This window comes from Aotus nancymaae, unplaced genomic scaffold, assembly GCF_030222135.1.
Source record: "Aotus nancymaae isolate 86718 unplaced genomic scaffold, 86718_ANA_hifiasm-v0.15.2.pri h1tg000210l, whole genome shotgun sequence".
NCBI lineage: Eukaryota > Metazoa > Chordata > Mammalia > Primates > Aotidae > Aotus > Aotus nancymaae.
Genome location: NW_026988625.1, coordinates 644,953 through 663,976, shown reverse-complemented (window position 1 = coordinate 663,976; position 19,024 = coordinate 644,953). Strand labels below are relative to the sequence as shown.

Sequence of the window (19,024 nt, the reverse complement as noted above, 5' to 3'; positions counted from 1 at the left end):
CTGTGAGTTTTCTAGCTGCACCGACGAGAGCGCTTGGAAGCCCGGTAAGGGGCGCCAGGCACTCGGCTGAGCCCACCGTGAGGGAGACCGAGACCCTCTGGAAATTCCTGAACCCCCAGCCAGCCAAGCCTGCGGTGAACGCGGCCACGGGCTGCTTTGTTTTGCGTGCTAAGGTTGCTTCCTGCGCCTCCTGGATGGGATATTCGGACGTGATGCGCTTCCGAAATGGGGGTAGCCCCCCTCCCAACTCAACTCCACCGCATCGCCCACCAGGACGCGAATGGGGCTTTCCTGAAAATCCCCGGGTATGGCTGGGCTATGAAGACCTGGTGCTGAGCCCTGTGGTCTTGCGGATCTGTGGGAGATATGGGGGAGTGTTGGTTTCTTTGTGATTATGATCCACTTTGTGGATATGCATTCATTAAGCGCCTAGTCTCAGATGATGACTAGGAAGTATATAGGTCACCGGGCCCTTGAAGGACTCCTAGGGGGAAGGGGGCAGCTGTGCTTAGACAACTGTGCCCCTGCAAACCCTCCTGTTTTATTATCAGTCCAATGTCTGAGAGCAAATGTTTTTGAGGCAGGCAGAGCTGGTTTAGAATCTTTATGAACCCCTGTTGCCTTCTTGCAAAACTGAGATGACAATCAAACTTGCTCCATAGACCTGTTGCCAGGAACAAATGAGATGCTGTGTAAATTGTTGACCCAGCACCTGGCATTTAGTAAGTGTTCACTAAAAGTAAGCTCTGCTGCCACGAGTTTTTATTTTTGGTCTTGTCCTGCATTCTGCGTGGAACAGTCTTATCTGCTCCCACAGCTTGGGCTTTGGTTGCCCAGGGATTCCCATCTGTGCACTGTTGGGTTCCTCTTAGTCAACTCCCGTCACCTCACTGCTTACCTCACCTACTACCACTGTGTGGTGGTAGGAGGGGAATAGGCACAGAAGGAGGAGTGGTTTTTTTTTTGTTTGTTTTTGTTTTTTTTGAGATGGAGTTTCGCTCTTGTTACCCAGGCTGGAGTGCAATGGTGCGATCTTGGCTCACCGCAACCTCCGCCTCCTGGGTTCAAGCAATTCTCCTGCCTCAGCCTCCCAAGTAGCTGGGACTACAGGTATGCGCCACCATGCCCAGCTAATTTATTGTATTTTTAGTAGAGACGAGGTTTCACCATGTTGACCGGGATGGTCTCGATCTCTTGACCTCGTGATCCACCCGCCTCGGCCTCCCAAAGTGCTGGGATTATAGGCGTGAGCCACCGCGCCTGGCCTTATTTATTTATTTTTGAGACAGAGTCTCACACTCGGCTTGACCTCGGCTCACTGAAATCTCTGCCTCCTGGATTCAAGCAATTCTCCTGCCTCAGCCTCCCGAGTAGCTGGGACTACAGGTGTGCACCACCACACCCAGCTAACTTTTTTGTACTTTTAGTAGAGAAGGAGTTTCACCACGTTGGCCAGGATGGTCTCGATCTCCTGACCTCGTGATCTGCCTGCCTTGGCCTCCCAAAGTGCTGAGATGACAGACATGAGCCACCTTGCCCAGCCAGGTAGTATCTTTATAGCAGTGTGAGAAAAGATTGATACATAGGGTGTAGTCCACCCTGTTGGTGCCCCACCCACATCCCATTGGCACTCACCTCTACAGAAAGGATGCTCATGGCCAGCACCTGAGGCTCAGCCTGGGGACCTTATTTTGGCTTCAGAAGTGCAAAGTGCTGCAAAGTGGCTCCCCCTACCCACTCAGCATACCCAGCCTGTGAGGGAAACTACTTTGGGTGGTAAGTACCTCGCTTTCTCACCCCTTAGGTGGGATAGCTTTTATTTATTTATTTATTTATTTATTTATTTATTTATTTATTTATTGAGACAGACTCTCACTCTGTCTCCCAGGCTGGAATGCAGTGGCACAATCTTGACTCACTGCAGCCTCCAACTCCTGGGTTCAGGCAATTCTCGTGCCTCAGCCACCCAAGTAGCTGGGATTACAGGCGTTCACCACTATGCCTGGCTAATTTTTGTATTTTTTTAGTAGAGCTGGGGTTTCACCTTGTTGGCGAGATTGGTCTTGAATTCCTAGCTTCAAGTGATCCACCTGCCTTGGTCTCCGAATGTGCTGGGATTACAGGTGGGAGCCACTGCACACCCAGCCGGGTGGGATAACGTTGATGCATGTTCTGCACTGGGTCCCAGAGATCCCCAATGGGATTGAGCTTCAGTTGCCCACAGGGGTAACCTGCTCAATAATGCACCCTTCACTGGCTTCTTTCCCTTCCCCTCTCACAGCTCCGTTCCTCTGTGCCAGCATTTTCTGGAATCACCTCCCAATAATATACTTCCATTCAAATCCTCTCAGGTCAGATGAGTGATGGGAGAGGTGGACAGACTTGTAGATGATACTCAAGAAGTTTAACCTTGAAGCCGGGTGCAGTGGCTCACATTTGTAATTCCAGCACTTTAAGAAGCCAAGGTGGGGCCAGGCGCAATGGTTCACACCTGTAATCCTAGCCACTTTGGAAGGCTGAGGCAGGCAGATCACCTGAGGTCAGGAGTTCGAGACTAGCCTCGCTAACATGGCAAAAGCCCGTCTCTACTAAAAATACAAAAATTAGCCAGGTATGGTGGCACATACCTGTAATCCCAGCTATTCAGGAGGCTAGGCAGGAAAATCACTTGAACCTGGGAGGCAGAGGTTGCATTGAGCCACTGCACTGCACTCTAGCTTGGGCGACAGAATGAGACTCTGTCTAAAAAAAAAAAAGAAGCCCAAGGATCACTTGAGCCGAGGACTTTGAGACCAGCCTGGGTAACATAGCAAAACCCTATCTCTACAAAAAATTTAACAATTAGCCAGGTGTGGTATGGAATGCCTGTGGTCCAAGCTACTCAGGAGGCTGAGATGGGAGGACCTCTTAAGCCCAGGAGGTAGAGGCTGCAGTGAGCTGTGATTGTGCCACTATACTCCAGCCTGGGTGACAGGGCAAGATCCCATCTCCCCAAAAAAGGCTGAGATGGGAGAATTGCTTGAGCCCAGGAGTATAAATTCACAACTGGCTAGAGCTTTTCTCGCATCTCCTCATCCCACCCTGAGGCTTTTTTTTTTTCTTTTTGAGACGGAGTTTCGCTCTTGTTACCCAGGCTAGAGTGCAATGGCGTGATCTCGGCTCACCGCAACCTCCGCCTCCTGGGTTCAGGCAATTCTCCTGCCTCAGCCTCCTAAGTAGCTGGGATTACAGGCACGCACCACCATGCCCAGCTAGTTTTTTGTATTTTTAGTAGAGATGGGGTTTCACCATGTTGACCAGGATGGTCTCGATCTCCTAACCTCGTGATCCACCCACCTCGGCCTCCCAAAGTGCTGGGATTACAGGCGTGAACCACCGCACCTGGCCTTTTTTTTTTTTTTTTTTTTTTAAGAGACAGAGTCTCTGTTGCCCAGCTGGAATTCAGTGGCTGGAATTCAGAAATCATAGCTCACTGCAGCCTCCAACTCTTGGGCTCAAGTGATCCTTCCATCTCAGCTTTCCAAAGCACTGAAATTACAGGTGTGTGCCACCATGTCCAGCTGCTCCATCCTTTAATAAGGTCAACTGAGGCCAGGCGCCATGGTGCAAGCCTGTAATCCCAGCACTTTAGTAGGCCGAGTGGGTGGATTACTTGAGTCCAGGAGTTTGAGAACCAGCGTGGGCAACATGGCAAAACTCTGTCTCGAGAAAAAATACAATTAGCTGGGCATGGTGGTGCATTCCTGTAGTCCCAGATACTCTGGAGGCTGAGGTGGGAAGATCATTTGAACCTGTGAGGTGGAGGCTGCAGTGAACCGAGATTGCAGCACTCCACTCCAGCCTAGGTGACAGAGACTTTGCCTCAAAAAAAAAAAAGAAAGAAAGAAAGAAAGGTTAATTGATTTCTCCAATGCAAGGTGCTCTGTCCACATGACTCCAAGCCTTTTCCAGTCAGTTGCCACCCCTAGCCTCTCCTTGGGCTCTTTTGTTCTCCTTCAGGGAAGCAAAACATATTCTAGCTCCCAGGTCCCAGGCAGCCCTTCAGCAGCCCAGCTGAGTTAGCAAGTCCAGGAAGCCTGTAATCTCTGCCATCACCGCTAGAGGCCACCCACACACCAGCAAAGCTAACAGTTATCTTTATTAGGGCTCTCCTATTTCATCTGCTCCTGACTTTAAGTAGAATACTCTGCCTGCCCAAATTGTGCCTCCTCTTCCAGGAAGCCTTCTCAGATCTCTGCACGTAGCAGTTTTATGTGGCTGCCTTCCCTTGCAATATTTTCTGTAGTTCTGTTATCTCATTGAGACGTTCAAAGGTTGTGGTGGGGGCCTGAGATGCTATGTGCCTAGGCAGGCTGGGGTGGGGTAGGGTGCCATTTGCACCAAGTAAGGGAAACTGTGATGCAATTTCCAGCAGATGGCAGAATCCTCACCTGTCCCTTGCTCAACGACAGGTGTCAAGACTGCCACAACTAACAGGAGAGTGAGCTCCTCACATCTCGGTATGAGAGAGCTGGAGAGCTTGTGCCCCATCCCAGCTGACAGGGAAGTGGGTTCCCATTCATCCTGCTTTAAGGTCTGGCCATTGCCCTTAATAGAAAGGTTCATAAAGCTTAGGGGCTGGGGAACTGGGGTCACTTGCCATCAGATGCCTCAGGGTGGACAGGGGGAGGCCCAAGGCAGCACTGGAGTGCATGGAAAACCACTAAAAAGCTTTAGATTGCACACTGGCACCCCCCTGTAATCCCAGCCACTTGAGAGAATGAGGCAGGAGAAGGCTTGAGCCATGAAGTTTGAGTCCAGCCAGGGCAAAATAGTGAGACCTTGTCTCAAAACAAAAAATAACACAACTATAATCCCCACACTTTATGGGGACAGAGGTGGAAGGATCACTTGAGCTCAGAAGTTTGAGACCAGCCAGGGCAACACAGTGAGACCTTGTCTCCACTAGGACAATATTAAAAATTAGCCAGGCATGGTGGCACAAGCCTGTAGTCCCAGCTACTTGGGAGGCTGAGGTGGGAAAATCACTTGAGCCCAGGCTGCAGTGAGCTATGATCATTGCCACTGCACTCCAGCCTGGATAACATACCAAGACCCTGTCTCATCAGAAATAATTATTTGGGCATGGTGGTGTGTGCCTGCAGTCCCAGCTACTCAGGAGGCTGAATTGGAAAGATCACTTGAGCTGCACTCCAGACTGGGCAACAGAGTGAGACCATCTCTAAAAAAGCAAAACCCCCCAAAAAAACCCCAACAACAAGAACAACAACAACAATAAAGGGTTTGGACAGGTTCTGGGCTGGAGACAGGTTTTACACTGAGGAAGAGATGATCAACTAGGCCTGGGCTGGCACCTCCTGGTCATCCTCAGGTTCACAGTGAAACACAAGCATAGACCAACATTCTTTAATCACAAAGGCACTTGAGGACCCCTACAAACCCAAAGTTTCTACCAAAAGTGGCCCTACAGACGCCCCACCTGCCACCCTCCAACCACCCATCCCCACACTCAGAGTTCGTCGTGACCTGCAGAGGGCTCCACACTAGGCTTGATGAAGATGCCTTCCATGGCCTTCCACGTATTGTGTGTGTTGGCACTGGGCATGCCGTGGACCTCATGCTGCCCACGGATGGGGCTTCCGTACTGCTCACCCGTGACCGACAGGAACACAGAGGTGCCCACGTGCTGGAAGCGCACAGCAGCCTCACGCTCCCAGTGCTGTCCAGAGCAGCGGACTGTCCATAGGTCCAGGTCATCACCCTCGCCGTCTTCCCCAAAGGCACTCACCTCCTACAGGTGCAGAGGATAAGGGAACAGTGGTCACCACAGAAGGCAGCATTCGCACCTAGGGCACTGAGCCTCGGGTCCTCCCCTGCCCTTCCCAGAGCCTCAGCTCCCACAGCTGCAAACAGTGACACCAGGACCCCAGTCCACCAACTTCGAGCACTCCCTCCCTACACGGGCTCTTCAGACACATGCACACACCATTGCATCTGTCTGTGCAGAGACCACTGGCCCCCACAGAGCTAAGGCTTCCTCCTCCACATTCTCCCAGTCCTAACTCCTCTGATGCACCTTGGGATCAGCCTAAAATTCAGCCCTTCAGGCTAACAGTCAAGGTGTCTATCTCAAACATTTTCTTCCACCAACTCCCCAAGGGCACCCACTGTTCCACCCCAACCCCCTGAATTCCAATGACCTCCATGCATTGGCACAATCTCTTCTGCTGGCTTGCGAAGTCCCTCTTTTCCCTCTGTGGCTTGGAGGACACCTTTTCAGACCCAGCCTGAGTTTCTCCTCCCCTGTGGAGTTTCCTATTCCCCACCTTCAAGGGCTGTGTGGATTCCCCTACTGGGTCCCACCTGCCCCCAGAGGAGGAGTTATTTAGGCGGATCTCTCCAGATCTTTCTTCCCGTGGGTCTCCTTGCCAGGCCTGGAGCACCTGGGGGCGGGACCCTGGCAGAGTTACTCTGTGTCCCCCGAGGGGGAGCTCAGTAACCATCTCTGAAGTGAAATTTCCATTTCACGAAGAAGCTGAGGCTCGCATTGGAACCCATGGCTCTGTCTCCGGCCCCTCCCACAGGCCTGGAGTCTCTCTGGGGGCTCCGGGAGGGGCTCACCTGGTTGTTGGACAGCGGCGACGGGAAGTGGTGCGTGTGCAGGTTCTTGCCGGTGAGCACGTGCGTGAGCCGCACGGCCTGCCCGCAGCGCACCGGGGACCCGCGCGGGCACCCACCCTCCGAGCCACCGCGGATCCGCCAGTAGCTATTGGCGTCGTCGGATGCCTCCACGCCGGTCACGGATTGCTGGCCGCTGCCTGAGGAGTGACACGCCACCCCACCCCACCCCACCCAGGGTCTCTGTCAGTCGCGGAACCCCCGGACCCTCGCCCTGGGACCGTAACATTTCCCGGGGGACCCCAACATCTCACCCCCAGCCCCGGCCCCCATCTGACACCCCCCTCTCAGTCTTTGGGCCCGCAGTTCCCCGACAACTGTCCCCGCCCTCAATATCGTCGACACCCTCAAAGCCTTGCACCGCTTGATCCCCCAACGGCTCTAGAGCCACCGCCGCCCGGCTCCCAGATGGGCCACAGACCCCCCCACGACCACCCTGTCTCCACACTCCCGACCCCGAGCCCCCGTCCCCGGCGCTCTCCCAGTCGCGGGCCCCACGCACCGGATCCGTATTTGATGTCGTGCGAGTGCAGCCGCACCCGATGGTGCGTATTGAGCAGCTTCAGCACCGACCCGCAGGTCACGAGCCCCGCGCCGGTCTTGGAGGCACCACCGCCGGGCACTAAGAGCGCCAGTAGCAGCCCCAGCAGCACCGGCCCGGTAGCCCCGTCGCAGCCCGCGCTCCACATCTCCCCGGCCAGGCTCCAGCCGCTCCGGCCCTTGGGCCGCTTCCGTCCCCACCGCGGCCCAATCCGGCTCTGACAGCGGCCGCTCGCGGCAGCCAATGGTCGGCCCGCGCGGTGCTCCGCTTGCAATGCCATTGGGTCGGCGCGCAGAGGGGCCGCCTCCGGCTCTCGAGAGGAGTAGTTGGGCGGGGACTGGAGACACGAGGAGGGTTTTGATTGGTCCACGCTTCCGAGGACTTACCAATGAGTGTCCAGGGGAGGGCGGCTAAGTAGCCAAGCGGCGGCAAGTGAGGGGGAGTAATTAGTGAGGACGCTGACCCAAGCGGCCGCTCAGTCCCTGGACACCGGCTTAGGATCCTAGGGCTCTGCAGGCACGTGTTCACGACGCCCTTGATCCTGGACTCTTGGGTCCTCAGTATTGAGTCTCTCCCCTCAGAACCTGGGCCCGCACGGGCAGGGTCTTGAGGCTGTTGGATCACTAAACTTTGTGGTCACAAAGTCAGAGTCACTGAATCGCCTGGTCCTTCAGTCCCTGGACCCCGAAATTAACGAAACTCCCAGTCATTCGGCTCACTGAAACCTCTGCTTCCTGGGTTCAAGCGATTCTTCTGCCTCAGTCCTCTGAATAGCAGGGATTACAGGCATGTGCCACCACACCGGGCTAAAGTTTTTTGTTTGTTTGTTTGTTTTTGGAGACGGAGTTTTGCTCTTGTTACCCAGGCTGGAGTGCAATGGCGCGATCCCGGCTCACCGCAACCTCCGCCTCCTGGGTTCAGGCAATTCTCCTGCCTTAGCCTCCCGAGTAGCTGGGATTACAGGCATGCGCCACCATGCCTAGCTAATTTTTTGTATTTTTAGTAGAGACAGGGTTTCACCATGTTGACCAGGACGGTCTTGACCTCGTGATCCACCCGCCTCGGCCTCCCAAAGTGCTGGGATTACAGGCATCAGCCACCGCGCCCGGCCTAAAGTTGTATTTTTAATCGAGACGGGTTTCAGTGGCTGGTCTTGAACTCCTGACCTCAGGTGATCTACCCGCCTCGGCCTCCCAAAGTGCTGAGATTACAGGCGTGAGCCACCGTGCCTGGTCCATTCAACAAGTCTTTATGGATCTGACTCCAAAACACATTTCAAGGCAACTCTCCTGGGTCCCTGATCCAAGCCCCTCCATCACCCATTAGATATTGACCACTGCCTCCTAACAGGTCTCCCTGCTTCCATTATGATGCTGGCCCCTCCAAGGCATTCTCTACACAGGAAAGTGGAAAAGAGGGCTGGACGCAGTAGCTCACGCTTCTAATCCCAGCACTTTGGGAGACCAAGGTGGGCAGATCACCTGAGGTCAGGACTTCAAGACCAGCCTAACATGGTGAAACCCCATCTCTACTTTAGTACAAAATACAAAAATTAGCTGAGTGTGGTGGCATGCACCTGAAGTGTCAGCTCCTCAGGAGGCTGAGGAAGGAGAATTGCTTGAGCCAAGGAGGTGGAGGTTGCAATGAGCCAATATTGTGCCATTGCATTCCAGCCTGGGCAACAGGAGTGAAACCCTGTCTTAAAAAAAAAAGTGGGCTGGGGTCGGTGACTCATGCCTGTAATTCCAGCACTTTGGGAGGCCGAGGCAGGTGGATCACAAAGTCAAGAGTTCGAGACCATCCTGGTCAATATAGTGAAACCCTGTCTCTACTAAAAATGCAAAAATTAGCTCAGGCTTGTAATCCCTGAACTTTGGCATGCTGAGGCTGGCGGATCATTTGAGGTCAGGAGTTTGAGACCAGCCTGGCCAGCATGGTGAAACCCTGTCTCTACTAAAGATACAAAAATTAGCCAGGCGTGGTGGTGGGTGCCTGTAGTCCCAGCAACTCAGGAGGCTGAGGTGGCAGACTCGTTTGAAGCCAGGAAGTGGAGGTTGCAGTGAGCTGAGATCACGCCACTGTACTTCAGCCTGGGCGACAGAGCAAGACTGCATCTTTTTTTTTTTTTTTTTTTTTTTTGAGACACAGTGTCACTCTGTTGCCCAGGCTGGAGTGAAGTGGTGGGATCTCGGCTCACTGAAACCTCTGCTTCCTGGGTTAAAGTCATTCTCCCACCTCAGCCGCCCAAGTAGCTGGCATTACAGGCACCTACCACCACACCTGGCTAATTTTTATATTTAGTAGAGACAGGGTTTCATCATATTGGCCAGGCTGGTCTCCAACTCCTGGCCTCAAGTGATCTGCCCACATCAGCCTCTCAAAGTGTTGGGATTACAGGCATGAGCCTGGCCAAGACTTCCTCTTAAAAATGGTAAACAAACAAATAAACGAAACGGACGCTGAAATCTCAGGAAGAGAAACCTGTGTCTCAGCAACACAGGCTTTATTTCTGTGTCTTTCACTGGCTCCCCTGAGAGTCTCAGCAGAGCTCCTTGTGAGCATTCAGCCCATGCTCATGCTGACTTCTGCTCAGGGCAGGGGCTGGTTTCATGAGCAGCAACTCTGACAGAGCAGGGAATCAAGTGGCCAGTGGGGACCTCAAGATGGGTCACTGTGGCCCAGGTCCACAGGGTGTCTGACCGAGGCCTCCTCTCCAGGCTCTGGGAGGCTCTGGACTCCACCCTCATCCCCGTGCTCATCCTGCTCCTCATCCTCGTACTCATTTTCATCTTCAACTTCAAGCTCCACCTTATCATGGCCCTCACTGTCCATGTCCTTGGACCTGGAGGGACTGGAACCCATGCCGGTACAGGCGGACACTGAGAGCCTGGGCTCCAATGGGCTGAGCTGTCGGCTGGCTGGCAAGTCGGTGTAAAGAGAGTGGCAGGGCTCTGTGGTCTGGTCCTGGGCGGTGTGGGGGGCCAGCTCCTGCTGCACAGAGGGTGTCTCTGGGCTGCAGTGGGAGGTGCTGAGCGGGAAGTCCTGCCGGGCCCTTCTGGCCTCCTCCAGCTTATGCAGCAGCTCAGATGGGTCTCCGAGGACTGGTGGATGCGGGAGCCTTTCACCTTCTTTAAGCCCAGGGAAAGGTCCCTGAGCACTTGGGTGACGGGGAAGGAGAAGCAGCCCAGCTGCTTATTGAGGTCCTTTTCAAACTCATACTTGCGGATGATCAGGGAGGCTGCCTGCTGGGTGAGGAAGTCAACGAGCTCCTCGTAAGAGCGGCTGGAGAAGTGGGACATGCTGGACTTTGACGAGATGGAGGGCAGTGGCTTCTTCTTTGTGAACCTGCTGCCGCTGGGGCTCTGCATAGCAGCCAGGGAGGGAAAGGGACACATGTCACACCAGGCGGCCCCATCCCTCCTGCCACCCAGTGACATCCCTCCCAGCCACCGTGCCCTCCTCAGAGCCCTGCCCACCATAAACATGATTGGGCATACTTGGTGTGACAAACACACTTGTTACACGAAGGGTACAGCCTTGCCACATCTGCTATGCTGTCGCACTCAGCTGCCCACTCCGCTCACCTCACCATCACACCTCCTACACCTGTTGGGCCTGGGGCAAGGGCTGGGACCTGTCACAGGGTTAGCCTAATCTGAGCCTTGACAACTGGGTTCCAGCAGGCTCCTGCCCAGGCCTGTGCTCAGAGAGAAGCCTGCAGGGGCCTTGATGGCTTAGGAAAGAGTTGAGGGACTATGCTAGAGACCCACCAGGGTGAGGCCACCTACGTCTTGTACACATCCTCCGTGGGCAACTTCCCCTCGGCAAACTACAGCGACCGGAGAGTCCTGCTCAAGGCAGCTGGATTCGAGGGAGCTAGACCTTGGAGGCAAGGCCCCAGCCCAGCTAGGGCAGCTGTCCACAAGAGACAGGGCCCTTCACCCCCATGTAGGAGGGTCTCTGAGATTCATAAACAAACGTTAGAAAAATGCCCAGCATAAAAAAGAGCCTTTATTCATCTGTGATAACACCTGGTAATAGCTAGGCCAGGATTCCTGGGCTCCCATCAGCTTGGTCCCTGCCCAGGAGATTTCCACAGCACAGGGCAAGAGACCTTGATCTTGAGCACCTGCCAGTGACAGTAGCTGCTAGGAGTGGTGGGCCAGGGAGCCCTTCTCCTGCAAACTCATGCCTGATCCTACTTTCGAGGAGGTCACCTCCAGACACTGAGGTGGGAGATGAGGAGGCAACTGAGGAGAGCTTGGGGAGAAAGTAGCAGGAAGAGTGGGGATGGGGAAGGCCAGCGGAGGTGTGACAGGGCCCCTGAGGTGATCCTGGCTGCAATCCACCTCCACCACAATTCCGGGGGCAGGCAGAGTGAGGTGCAGGCCCCGCCAGGGCTTGGCCCTCTGGCTGGAGCTCAGGGAAACAGGTGGGTTTTGTAATTTGGGATCTGAGTCAGGCACCTCTTTCCTGGAGTGGAGTGAGGAACTGCGGACATTGGGCTTCTCCGTGGGTGTCACCTTGAGCTTGAATCTGGTGGCCACCTGGGCACTAGACATGGAGGGGTAGCCTCCTCTGTCCTTGTGTTTTCTGTGAGGCATCTTGGGGCTGGACACTGTAGGATGGGGGGAAGCATGGGGCTGTCCCGTGTTGGTGGGATTGGCTGGTTCAGAGTCCGGAGGCTGCAGATTGCCCTGTCCCTGCAGCTCTGAGGTGGGCTCCAAGTTGGTGGGGAACAGAGGGCAGCCGTCACAGCAGCAGGCACCACGGAGCTTGTCCACAGCCTGACTGACCACACTCTGCAGGGCAGGGAAGAGGCGGTGCTCGGCCAGGAAGTTCAGCATGCAGTGGGGCTCACGGAGCGGACAGTAGCCAGGCAGGTCGAGGGACTCCAGCTGGCTCAGTAACGACTTCAGCTTCTCGTTGAACTCTTGCTTGTGGAAGATCTTCTCCTGTTCTCCAGGCCTCAGCTCTGATGCTTCAGGCATGCCAGAGCTTGAGCCCAGCAGCCCTGAGAACCAGGATGGGGGCTGCTCCTGGGTCCACTGGCAGTTGGTCCGGCTGCCCAGCGAATCCCACAGCAGGGAGTCTCTCTAGGAGCAGGACTGAGGCCTTTCTGCAGAAAGCAGCTGACTCTGAGAAGTGTTCAGGAGCAGCCAAGCCAGGGCTGACCCTGGTCCTGGGCTCTCCATGGGAGTCCACCCCACCCAGCCATGGCCCCAGCTCTTACCCCTTTCCTCTCCAGCTGTAGCAGCCGCTTGAGGTTCTTCTCCAGCAGGAGTTTGTCCCTCACAGGTGGCAGTGAGCCTAAGCCTTGGGCCCCCAGGTCACTGTCCCTGCCGTGGGGGCCCAGCCAGACAGCCATGAGGCTGCTATGGGAGTCGGACATGGAGCTGGAGCTGGATGGGTAGTTGTTGGGGTGTCCAGTGCAGAGCCTTGGCTGTGCACGGTGCCGGTGCATGGTGCTGAGGCTGGGCCGGGCACGGGCCCGCCGCCCACCACTTGGCACCTCCACTGGGTCCTGCACCTCTACCAGTGGCACCCCAGCCTCCGTCTTCATGGCAGCCATGTGCTCAGTTGCCTCCTCCACTACTGTCTCCAAGCTGTCCAGGACCTGGCTCTCAGTCAGGAAATCCAGAAAGTGGCCAAAGGGCTGAGGGTGCCTCTTGTTTCGGTGTTGGCCCTGGAGCGCTGAGCTGCCACATGTGGATGGTGGGTGTGGCACATGGCCCAGCTTGGAGGCTGGCCCCATTTCTGGGACCAGTGGCTTCTTGGGTGGCTGCACCTGAGCAGACAGGCATGTCACAGTGGGCAGGAGTGCCCTACAGATGCAGGTTCCCTGGGGTCCTCCTATGGTAACACTAGGAGCTAGGTGGGAGTGAGTGATGGAAGAAGCTGCATTTTGGAGTCTGGAAGCCCTGGGTTTGGACTGTGGCTCTGCCACCTACAGACTGATGACAGGGTGCAAGATGGCCCCTCTTTTTTTTTAAAGATGGGGTTTCACCATGATGGCCAGGCTGGTCTTGAACTCCTGACCTCAGGTGATCCACCCACCTCGGCCTCCCAAAGTGCTAGGATTACAGGCGTGAGCCACTGAGCCCGGCCTAAAATGTTTTCTTTCTCTTTCTTTCTTTCTTTCTTTCTTTCTTTCTTTCTTTCTTTCTTTTTTGTGAGATGGAGTCTCACTCAGTCACTCAGGCTGGAGTGCAGTGGTGCGATCTGGGCTCACTGCAACCTCTGCCTCCTGGGTTCAAGCAATTCTCCTGCCTCAGCCTCCCGAGTAGCTAGGACTACAGGCACCCGCCACCATGGCTGGTTAATTTTTTTATTTTTAGTAGAGATGTGGTTTCACCATATTGGTCAGGCTGGTCTTGAACTCCTGACCTCAGGTGATCCGCCCACCTGGGCCTCCCAAAGTGCTGAGATTACAGGCGTGAGCCACTGCGCCTGGCCAAGATGGCCCCTCTTAAGGTCCAATTTCCTCATCTGCAAAGTGGAGGTCTATTCAGGGTCACCCTGAAGCTTCCTAACGCCTGCATTTCATACACACACAAGTGCTGGCTAAGGAATCTGCAAGCCTCCTACTGCCCTGACACGTGGCAGGATGAATGATCATGAACCTCTCAGTCTCCCTTCAGCTCCTCATCTGTCCATGCAGCAGGCCAGCCCCGTCTCCGTGGCAGGGTGGAAGACAATACCTGAGGTCTTGAGCCCTGCGCTACCCAGGGCTGTTTCTGCAACTTGAGCCCCAGGCACCTAGTCAACTCCATGCTCCCTCTCCAGGGTCCCACTCCAAGCAAGCACCTCCCGGGTCGCTGGAAGTCAGGAGGAAAAAAGGAATGAAATTGAGTGTGATGTGTAAGCAGGGGGTTCACAGGAGGAGTCAAGGGCAATAAGGACTTCACTAAGGGGCCCAGAGAGGAGGTCAATAGATAATGAGAAATGGGGGCTGTGGTCGGGGCGCCAGGATTGGTGGGGAACATGTTGGAGCCACAAGGGTCGGGGCCTTACTGGGCACACTTACTCGTGCACTGCACATGGAGTGGCGGGCCTCGTCGTCGGTCATGTAGCCCGAGTGGTGGCGGCACCACGCCATGATGCAGGTGGCTGGGCCTGCTGCCCACCTCTCTCTTCAGCCGCGCACTCCTCTCCGCGGGGTGGGGAGACGAGGTGAGGGTCTCCGATAGGTCCACGCATCAGTGGCTCTGGAGTCTGCGAGTCCCTCACTCTCCGCACCCCGCGTCCTGCATGCATCCAGCCCTTCCTCTGCTCCAAGGCCCCCATGCGTCTGCGGGCAGTCAGATTCCAGAGTCGTCAGGGTGGAATCGCCGAGGTCGATCCTGTCTCCGATCATCTTTGGATCTGACTGTTCTCGACCCTCCCTCTTCCCAAACCCTGGACCACCTGGCGTTCGCCCCGGCCCGGAATCAACCGACTCATCAGAAACACCTCCTTGCTCAGCTCAGGCCAGTACAGTCTGAGCCCTCACTGGGGCAGCAGCACAAGGCGGGGAAGTAGCCCCGCGGCCTCCACTTGCTTATCTGCATACCACATCCTCATTGGTTCTTACCAAGCAGCTCGTCCACCACCTTCTACTCCGACACAATGGTTGGGGGCAGGGCCCACATTAGCCCCACCTCCAATTCGCTGGGCTCTCCCCCTCCCACACTCGCCGGGAAGCCGGAGGCTGAGGGTGCTGGTGCCTACGCCCCCTGCTGCTGGATGGACTCCCCACCCACCACCGAGGTTAGGCTCTGTGATCGGCTCCTGCCCCTGGGGGAGTCTAAAAGCCAAAGCCACGTCTTCCACTGGTGACACAAGCACCTTCCTCGTGTCCTCCCTGGTCGCTGCGCAGCCCTGGGCCTTCTGCTCCGGTTGGTTTCCAGGGGCCTCCGCCCCTCCCGCGGCGTGCACAGCCCCAGGTTCTGTCTTTAGACCTCTGCCCTCTGCAGTGGAAAGAGTGCCGTCTCTAAGTCACAGACCTAGCTTTAGTTCCTGGCTCTGCTCTTTCCTGCCAATGTGACTGAACCTCTCTTAGCATTGGTTACACACTGTAAATGCACTTGAGTGTTCTTCCAATGTGGGAGTATGGGGATTCAATAAAATCTCCCTATGACACACCCGATACCCCAATGGAGCCTTGTATATTCTCAACTCCTCTCCCTCCCTCCTTTTCCCCTCAGTAATACCCCACCATGGTGTCACTTCTTTCAAGAAGCTTTTATGGAGAATTCTGCCACTCCTGACTCAATTCACGGTAAACCCCATTCCAGACTGCCACACCATGTTGCTGCTTATTTGTCTACCAGCTGGTGCTCCTTTGGGGCCAGAACTGAGGGAAGTCGCTCTTAATCTCTAATACTTTCAGTGTCTGGCACCAAGTAGGTGCTCAATAAATGTCAGTCTCCTTTCCATCTTCAGACCCTCAAGACCTCTGACCTTTCCAAGATCAGCTTCCAGTGGAGAATGGTGGTTGGTTGAGGTCTGACAATTCACTAGTCACTATGAACACAGCAGTCCTTATGCCAAGAGCATGGCTGAAGAACGCTATGAGGCTTTCAATCCTCACATGCTTCATGAAATATTGTTACTCTCAAGCTCTGCTCTGTCCTCTCAGCTCTGGCTACCTGCTAGATCAGGGGCAGAGGGAACAGAGCCGGCCTGGGTGCAGGCCTGGAGCTGTGAGGTTCAGTCCTAGCTCCACTACTCCTAGCAGGACCACACTTCCCCTCTCTGAGCCCCAGTTTCCTCGTCTGTAAAACAGGAATGACATTACCAATTTCATAGGCTGGACACAAATACCACACTTTCCATGGGAAAAACCAAGACGGCCACATTGCCGTGAAAACTGTGGTAGCCAACAATAATGACTATTGATATAGTCATGGGTAAGGAAAGCTTTTCTGGACCCAAGAGAAAACAGTGAAGTTATGAATGTAAAAGCTGTAGCCTGGCAGAAAGCTCAAGATGGAAACAGGAGATAATGTTTTCTCAAATGAAGCCATTAGTATATATGTTTTCTATTTTCTTAGTGTCTAGCGCTCAAGAAAAAAAAAATCAAGAAAATGCCTGTTCTTAGAAAAATCAGCAAAAGACCAATTCGCAATATGAAAAAGAATAAAAATAGCGAATAATATGAAAATTTTTATTTGCACTGCTATCTTAGAATCTACTAGAATGTGATCACTGATGTGATCATCTTTCTGTTCTCAAAACAACACACAAAAAAACTTGGGTTGGGGAGAAAGGGAATTGGGTGTGTTTATTTGCTTAGAGAAAACACTGGAAGGACACAACCCAGAAACTTTACAATGGCAATCTTTGGGAAGGGTAGGAGATTCTTTTTTTGGGGGGTGGGGGAACAGAGTCTTGCTCTACCGCCTAGGCTGGAGTTCAGTGGCGCAATCTCGGCTTACAACCTCCGCCTCCCGGGTTCAAGCCATTCTCCTGCCTCAGCCTCCTGAGTAGCTGGGATTACAGGCGCATGCCACCACGCCCGGCTAATTTTTGTATTTTGAGTAGAGCTAGGCTGGTCTTGAACTCCTGACTTCGTGAACCACCCACCTCGGCCTTCCACAGTGCTGGGATTATAGGCGTGAGCCACTGCACCCGTCTTCCTTTCGTTTTTTTTTTTTTTCATATTAAATACCACTTTTGCAGTCAAGGAAAGTTGCGCGTTGCAAAAAATCGAGTACTGGTCTGGATAGGTCCAAAACAGCCGCCGAGTCCTTGCAGAGCCACGCCGAACCGCTAGGTGGCGAGAACAAAGGCGAAGGGCAGCCGCACCTGAGCGTGTGCGTCGGAGGCGGGGCCTGGTTAGCGTCCAGGGGCGGGGCCTGGACTGTCCGGCCCACTCCCCGGAGGGCGCGAGCGGTGGATCCAGGAGGCCATGGCCCGCCCTCGCGTGCGCCTGGTGGTCACCGCGGACGACTTTGGTTACTGCCCGCGACGCGATGAGGGCATCGTGGAGGCCTTCCTGGCCGGGGCGGTGACCAGTGTGTCCTTGCTGGTCAACGGCGCGGCCACGGAGAGCGCGGCAGAGCTGGCCCGCAGGTAAGGGGAAGGCCCCTAGCAGGGCGGCGGCCGGCTTGGGGCGCGCGGCCCCGCGGCCGCCTGTGCTCCAGCTCGCGCTCTGCCCGCAGACACAGCATCCCTACCGGCCTCCACGCCAACCTGTCCGAGGGCCGCCCCGTGGGCCCGGCTCGCCGTGGCGCCTCGTCGCTGATCGGCCCCGAAGGCTTCTTCCTTGGCAAGATGGGATTCCGAGAGGCGTTGGCGGCCGGTGACGTGGCTTTGCCCCAGGTGCGGAGTCGCAGCTGCAGGAGGATGCTCGCGAAGACCTCCAGAGCTCCGCCCGGAGGGTACTGTGAAGCCATCAGGGGGCAGGAGCTGGCGGTGGATGATTTCCTCATTCAAACACTGGAGCAGTCACACGGAAGCACGAGGAGGGGATCCTCGGCAGCTGCTCCGGGTCGCTAAAGGTGTCTCTCGCTCTCCCTCTAGGTGCGGGAAGAGCTGGAGGCCCAACTAAGCTGCTTCCGGGAGCTGCTGGGCAGGGCCCCCACGCACGTGGACGGGCACCAGCACGTGCACGTGCTCCCAGGTGCGTGGTTGGTGATCCCAGTTTGGAAGGCGTTACTCCCAGGTGGGGCTGGGGAGTAGGGGAAGGTCGATGCTCCCAGGTGAAGGGACCTGCTCCTCCCTGAGCCCGCTCCGCCCGCAGGCGTGTGCCAGGTGTTCGCCGAGGCGCTGCAGGCCTATGGGGTGCGCTTTACCCGGCTGCCGCTGGAGCGCGGTATGGGCTGCTGCACTTGGCTGGAGGCTCCAGCACGCGCCTTCGCCTGCGCTGTGGAGCGCGACGCCCGGGCCGCCGTGGGCCCCTTCTCCCGCCACGGCCTGCGGTGAGGCTCCCCACCCCGTCTCCTACCGTCGCTGCCCCCGTCCCTCCGCACTGGCTGTTCACCTGGCTAGCCGTGTCCGTTTCTCAACCCGAAAGCGAGTCTGGTGTCGACCGCTGCCGCCACCCCAGTAACCCCGCCCCCGCCTCCCCGCGCCGTCCCTAGCCTAGCTCTGGCCATGGCCCGGCCCCGCTGCTGATGCCCCCGACCCCCACAGGTGGACAGACGCTTTCGTGGGCCTGAGCACTTGCGGACGGCACATGTCCGCTCACCGCGTGTCCGCGGCACTGGCACGGGTCCTCGAAGGTACCCTAGCGGGCCGCACCCTGACAGCCGAGCTGATGGCGCATCCTGGCTACCCCAGTGTGCCTCCCACCGGGGGCTGCGGTGAAGGCCCCGATGCTTTCTCTTGCTCTTGGGAACGGCTGCATGAGCTACGTGTCCTCACTGCGCCCACGCTGCGGGCCCGGCTTGCCCAGGATGGTGTGCAGCTCTGCGCCCTCGACGACCTGGACTCCAAGAGGCCAGGGAAGGAGGTCCCCTGTGAGGCCACTCTGGAACCCTTCCTGGAGCCCTCCTTACCCTGACCCCTACACAAAACCAAGCACTAATCCCCTTAGTACCAAGCAAGGAAGACCAGGTTTAGTCCTGGCCCAGCCCAGAACCAGGCCCTGGAGCAGGGTCTGTGACTTCCCTGGGTAGGACACTGCCACCTATGGGCCCAGGTCTTTATGACTCCAAATGGCATCCAGAGTTTGAGCAGCCTTCTTGGCTGCAGGCTGGCCAGACTTTAGCAGCGGGCTAGGGCCTGCAGAGCATTTGGAGCCCCTCCATGTTGCAATGCAAACACCTTCACCACTGAGGCAGTGGGGAGAGATGCCTATATTAATAAAATAACGTGTCT

The 19,024-nt window shown here is 55.8% G+C and overlaps 3 protein-coding genes across 3 annotated transcripts; 1 reads left to right on the top strand and 2 right to left on the bottom strand.

The window, feature by feature from the left end:
- Positions 1-5,392: 5,392 nt before the first annotated feature.
- SDF2L1 (stromal cell derived factor 2 like 1) lies at positions 5,393-7,398 on the bottom strand. The gene is made up of 3 exons (XM_012466492.2): positions 7,181-7,398; positions 6,622-6,818; positions 5,393-5,791 (listed from the first exon to the last, which is right to left on the bottom strand). The coding sequence occupies exons 1-3, from the start codon at positions 7,365-7,367 to the stop codon at positions 5,510-5,512; spliced, it is 666 nt and encodes a 221-aa protein (XP_012321915.2). The 5' UTR covers positions 7,368-7,398; the 3' UTR covers positions 5,393-5,509.
- Positions 7,399-9,795: 2,397 nt separating this feature from the next.
- Positions 9,796-14,868, bottom strand: CCDC116 (coiled-coil domain containing 116). Its single transcript, XM_064371910.1, is given in 5 exon segments — positions 9,796-10,296; positions 10,299-10,581; positions 11,743-12,357; positions 12,453-13,007; positions 14,247-14,868. Coding segments are annotated over 5 exon segments (1,944 nt in total). The 5' UTR covers positions 14,319-14,868; the 3' UTR covers positions 9,796-9,877.
- Positions 14,869-17,103: 2,235 nt separating this feature from the next.
- Positions 17,104-19,024, top strand: YDJC (YdjC chitooligosaccharide deacetylase homolog). Its single transcript, XM_012466495.2, has 5 exons — positions 17,104-17,275; positions 17,365-17,524; positions 17,726-17,825; positions 17,946-18,123; positions 18,338-19,024. The coding sequence occupies exons 1-5, from the start codon at positions 17,112-17,114 to the stop codon at positions 18,705-18,707; spliced, it is 972 nt and encodes a 323-aa protein (XP_012321918.1). The 5' UTR covers positions 17,104-17,111; the 3' UTR covers positions 18,708-19,024.

What these genes read in the sequence shown, in the direction of transcription:
- SDF2L1 (XM_012466492.2), bottom strand. Translation starts at nt 7,367, where the DNA reads ATGTGGAGCGCGGGCTGCGACGGGGCTACCGGGCCGGTGCTGCTGGGG. An exon ending in CGACATCAAATACGGATCCG is followed by an intron (nt 6,819 to 7,180) that starts GTGCGTGGGGCC and finishes GTCACTCCTCAG; the next exon opens with GCAGCGGCCAGCAATCCGTG. An exon ending in CGCCGCTGTCCAACAACCAG is followed by an intron (nt 5,792 to 6,621) that starts GTGAGCCCCTCC and finishes CTGCACCTGTAG; the next exon opens with GAGGTGAGTGCCTTTGGGGA.
- YDJC (XM_012466495.2), top strand. Translation starts at nt 17,112, where the DNA reads ATGGCCCGCCCTCGCGTGCGCCTGGTGGTCACCGCGGACGACTTTGGT. An exon ending in GCACGTGCACGTGCTCCCAG is followed by an intron (nt 17,826 to 17,945) that starts GTGCGTGGTTGG and finishes CTCCGCCCGCAG; the next exon opens with GCGTGTGCCAGGTGTTCGCC. An exon ending in TTCTCCCGCCACGGCCTGCG is followed by an intron (nt 18,124 to 18,337) that starts GTGAGGCTCCCC and finishes CGACCCCCACAG; the next exon opens with GTGGACAGACGCTTTCGTGG.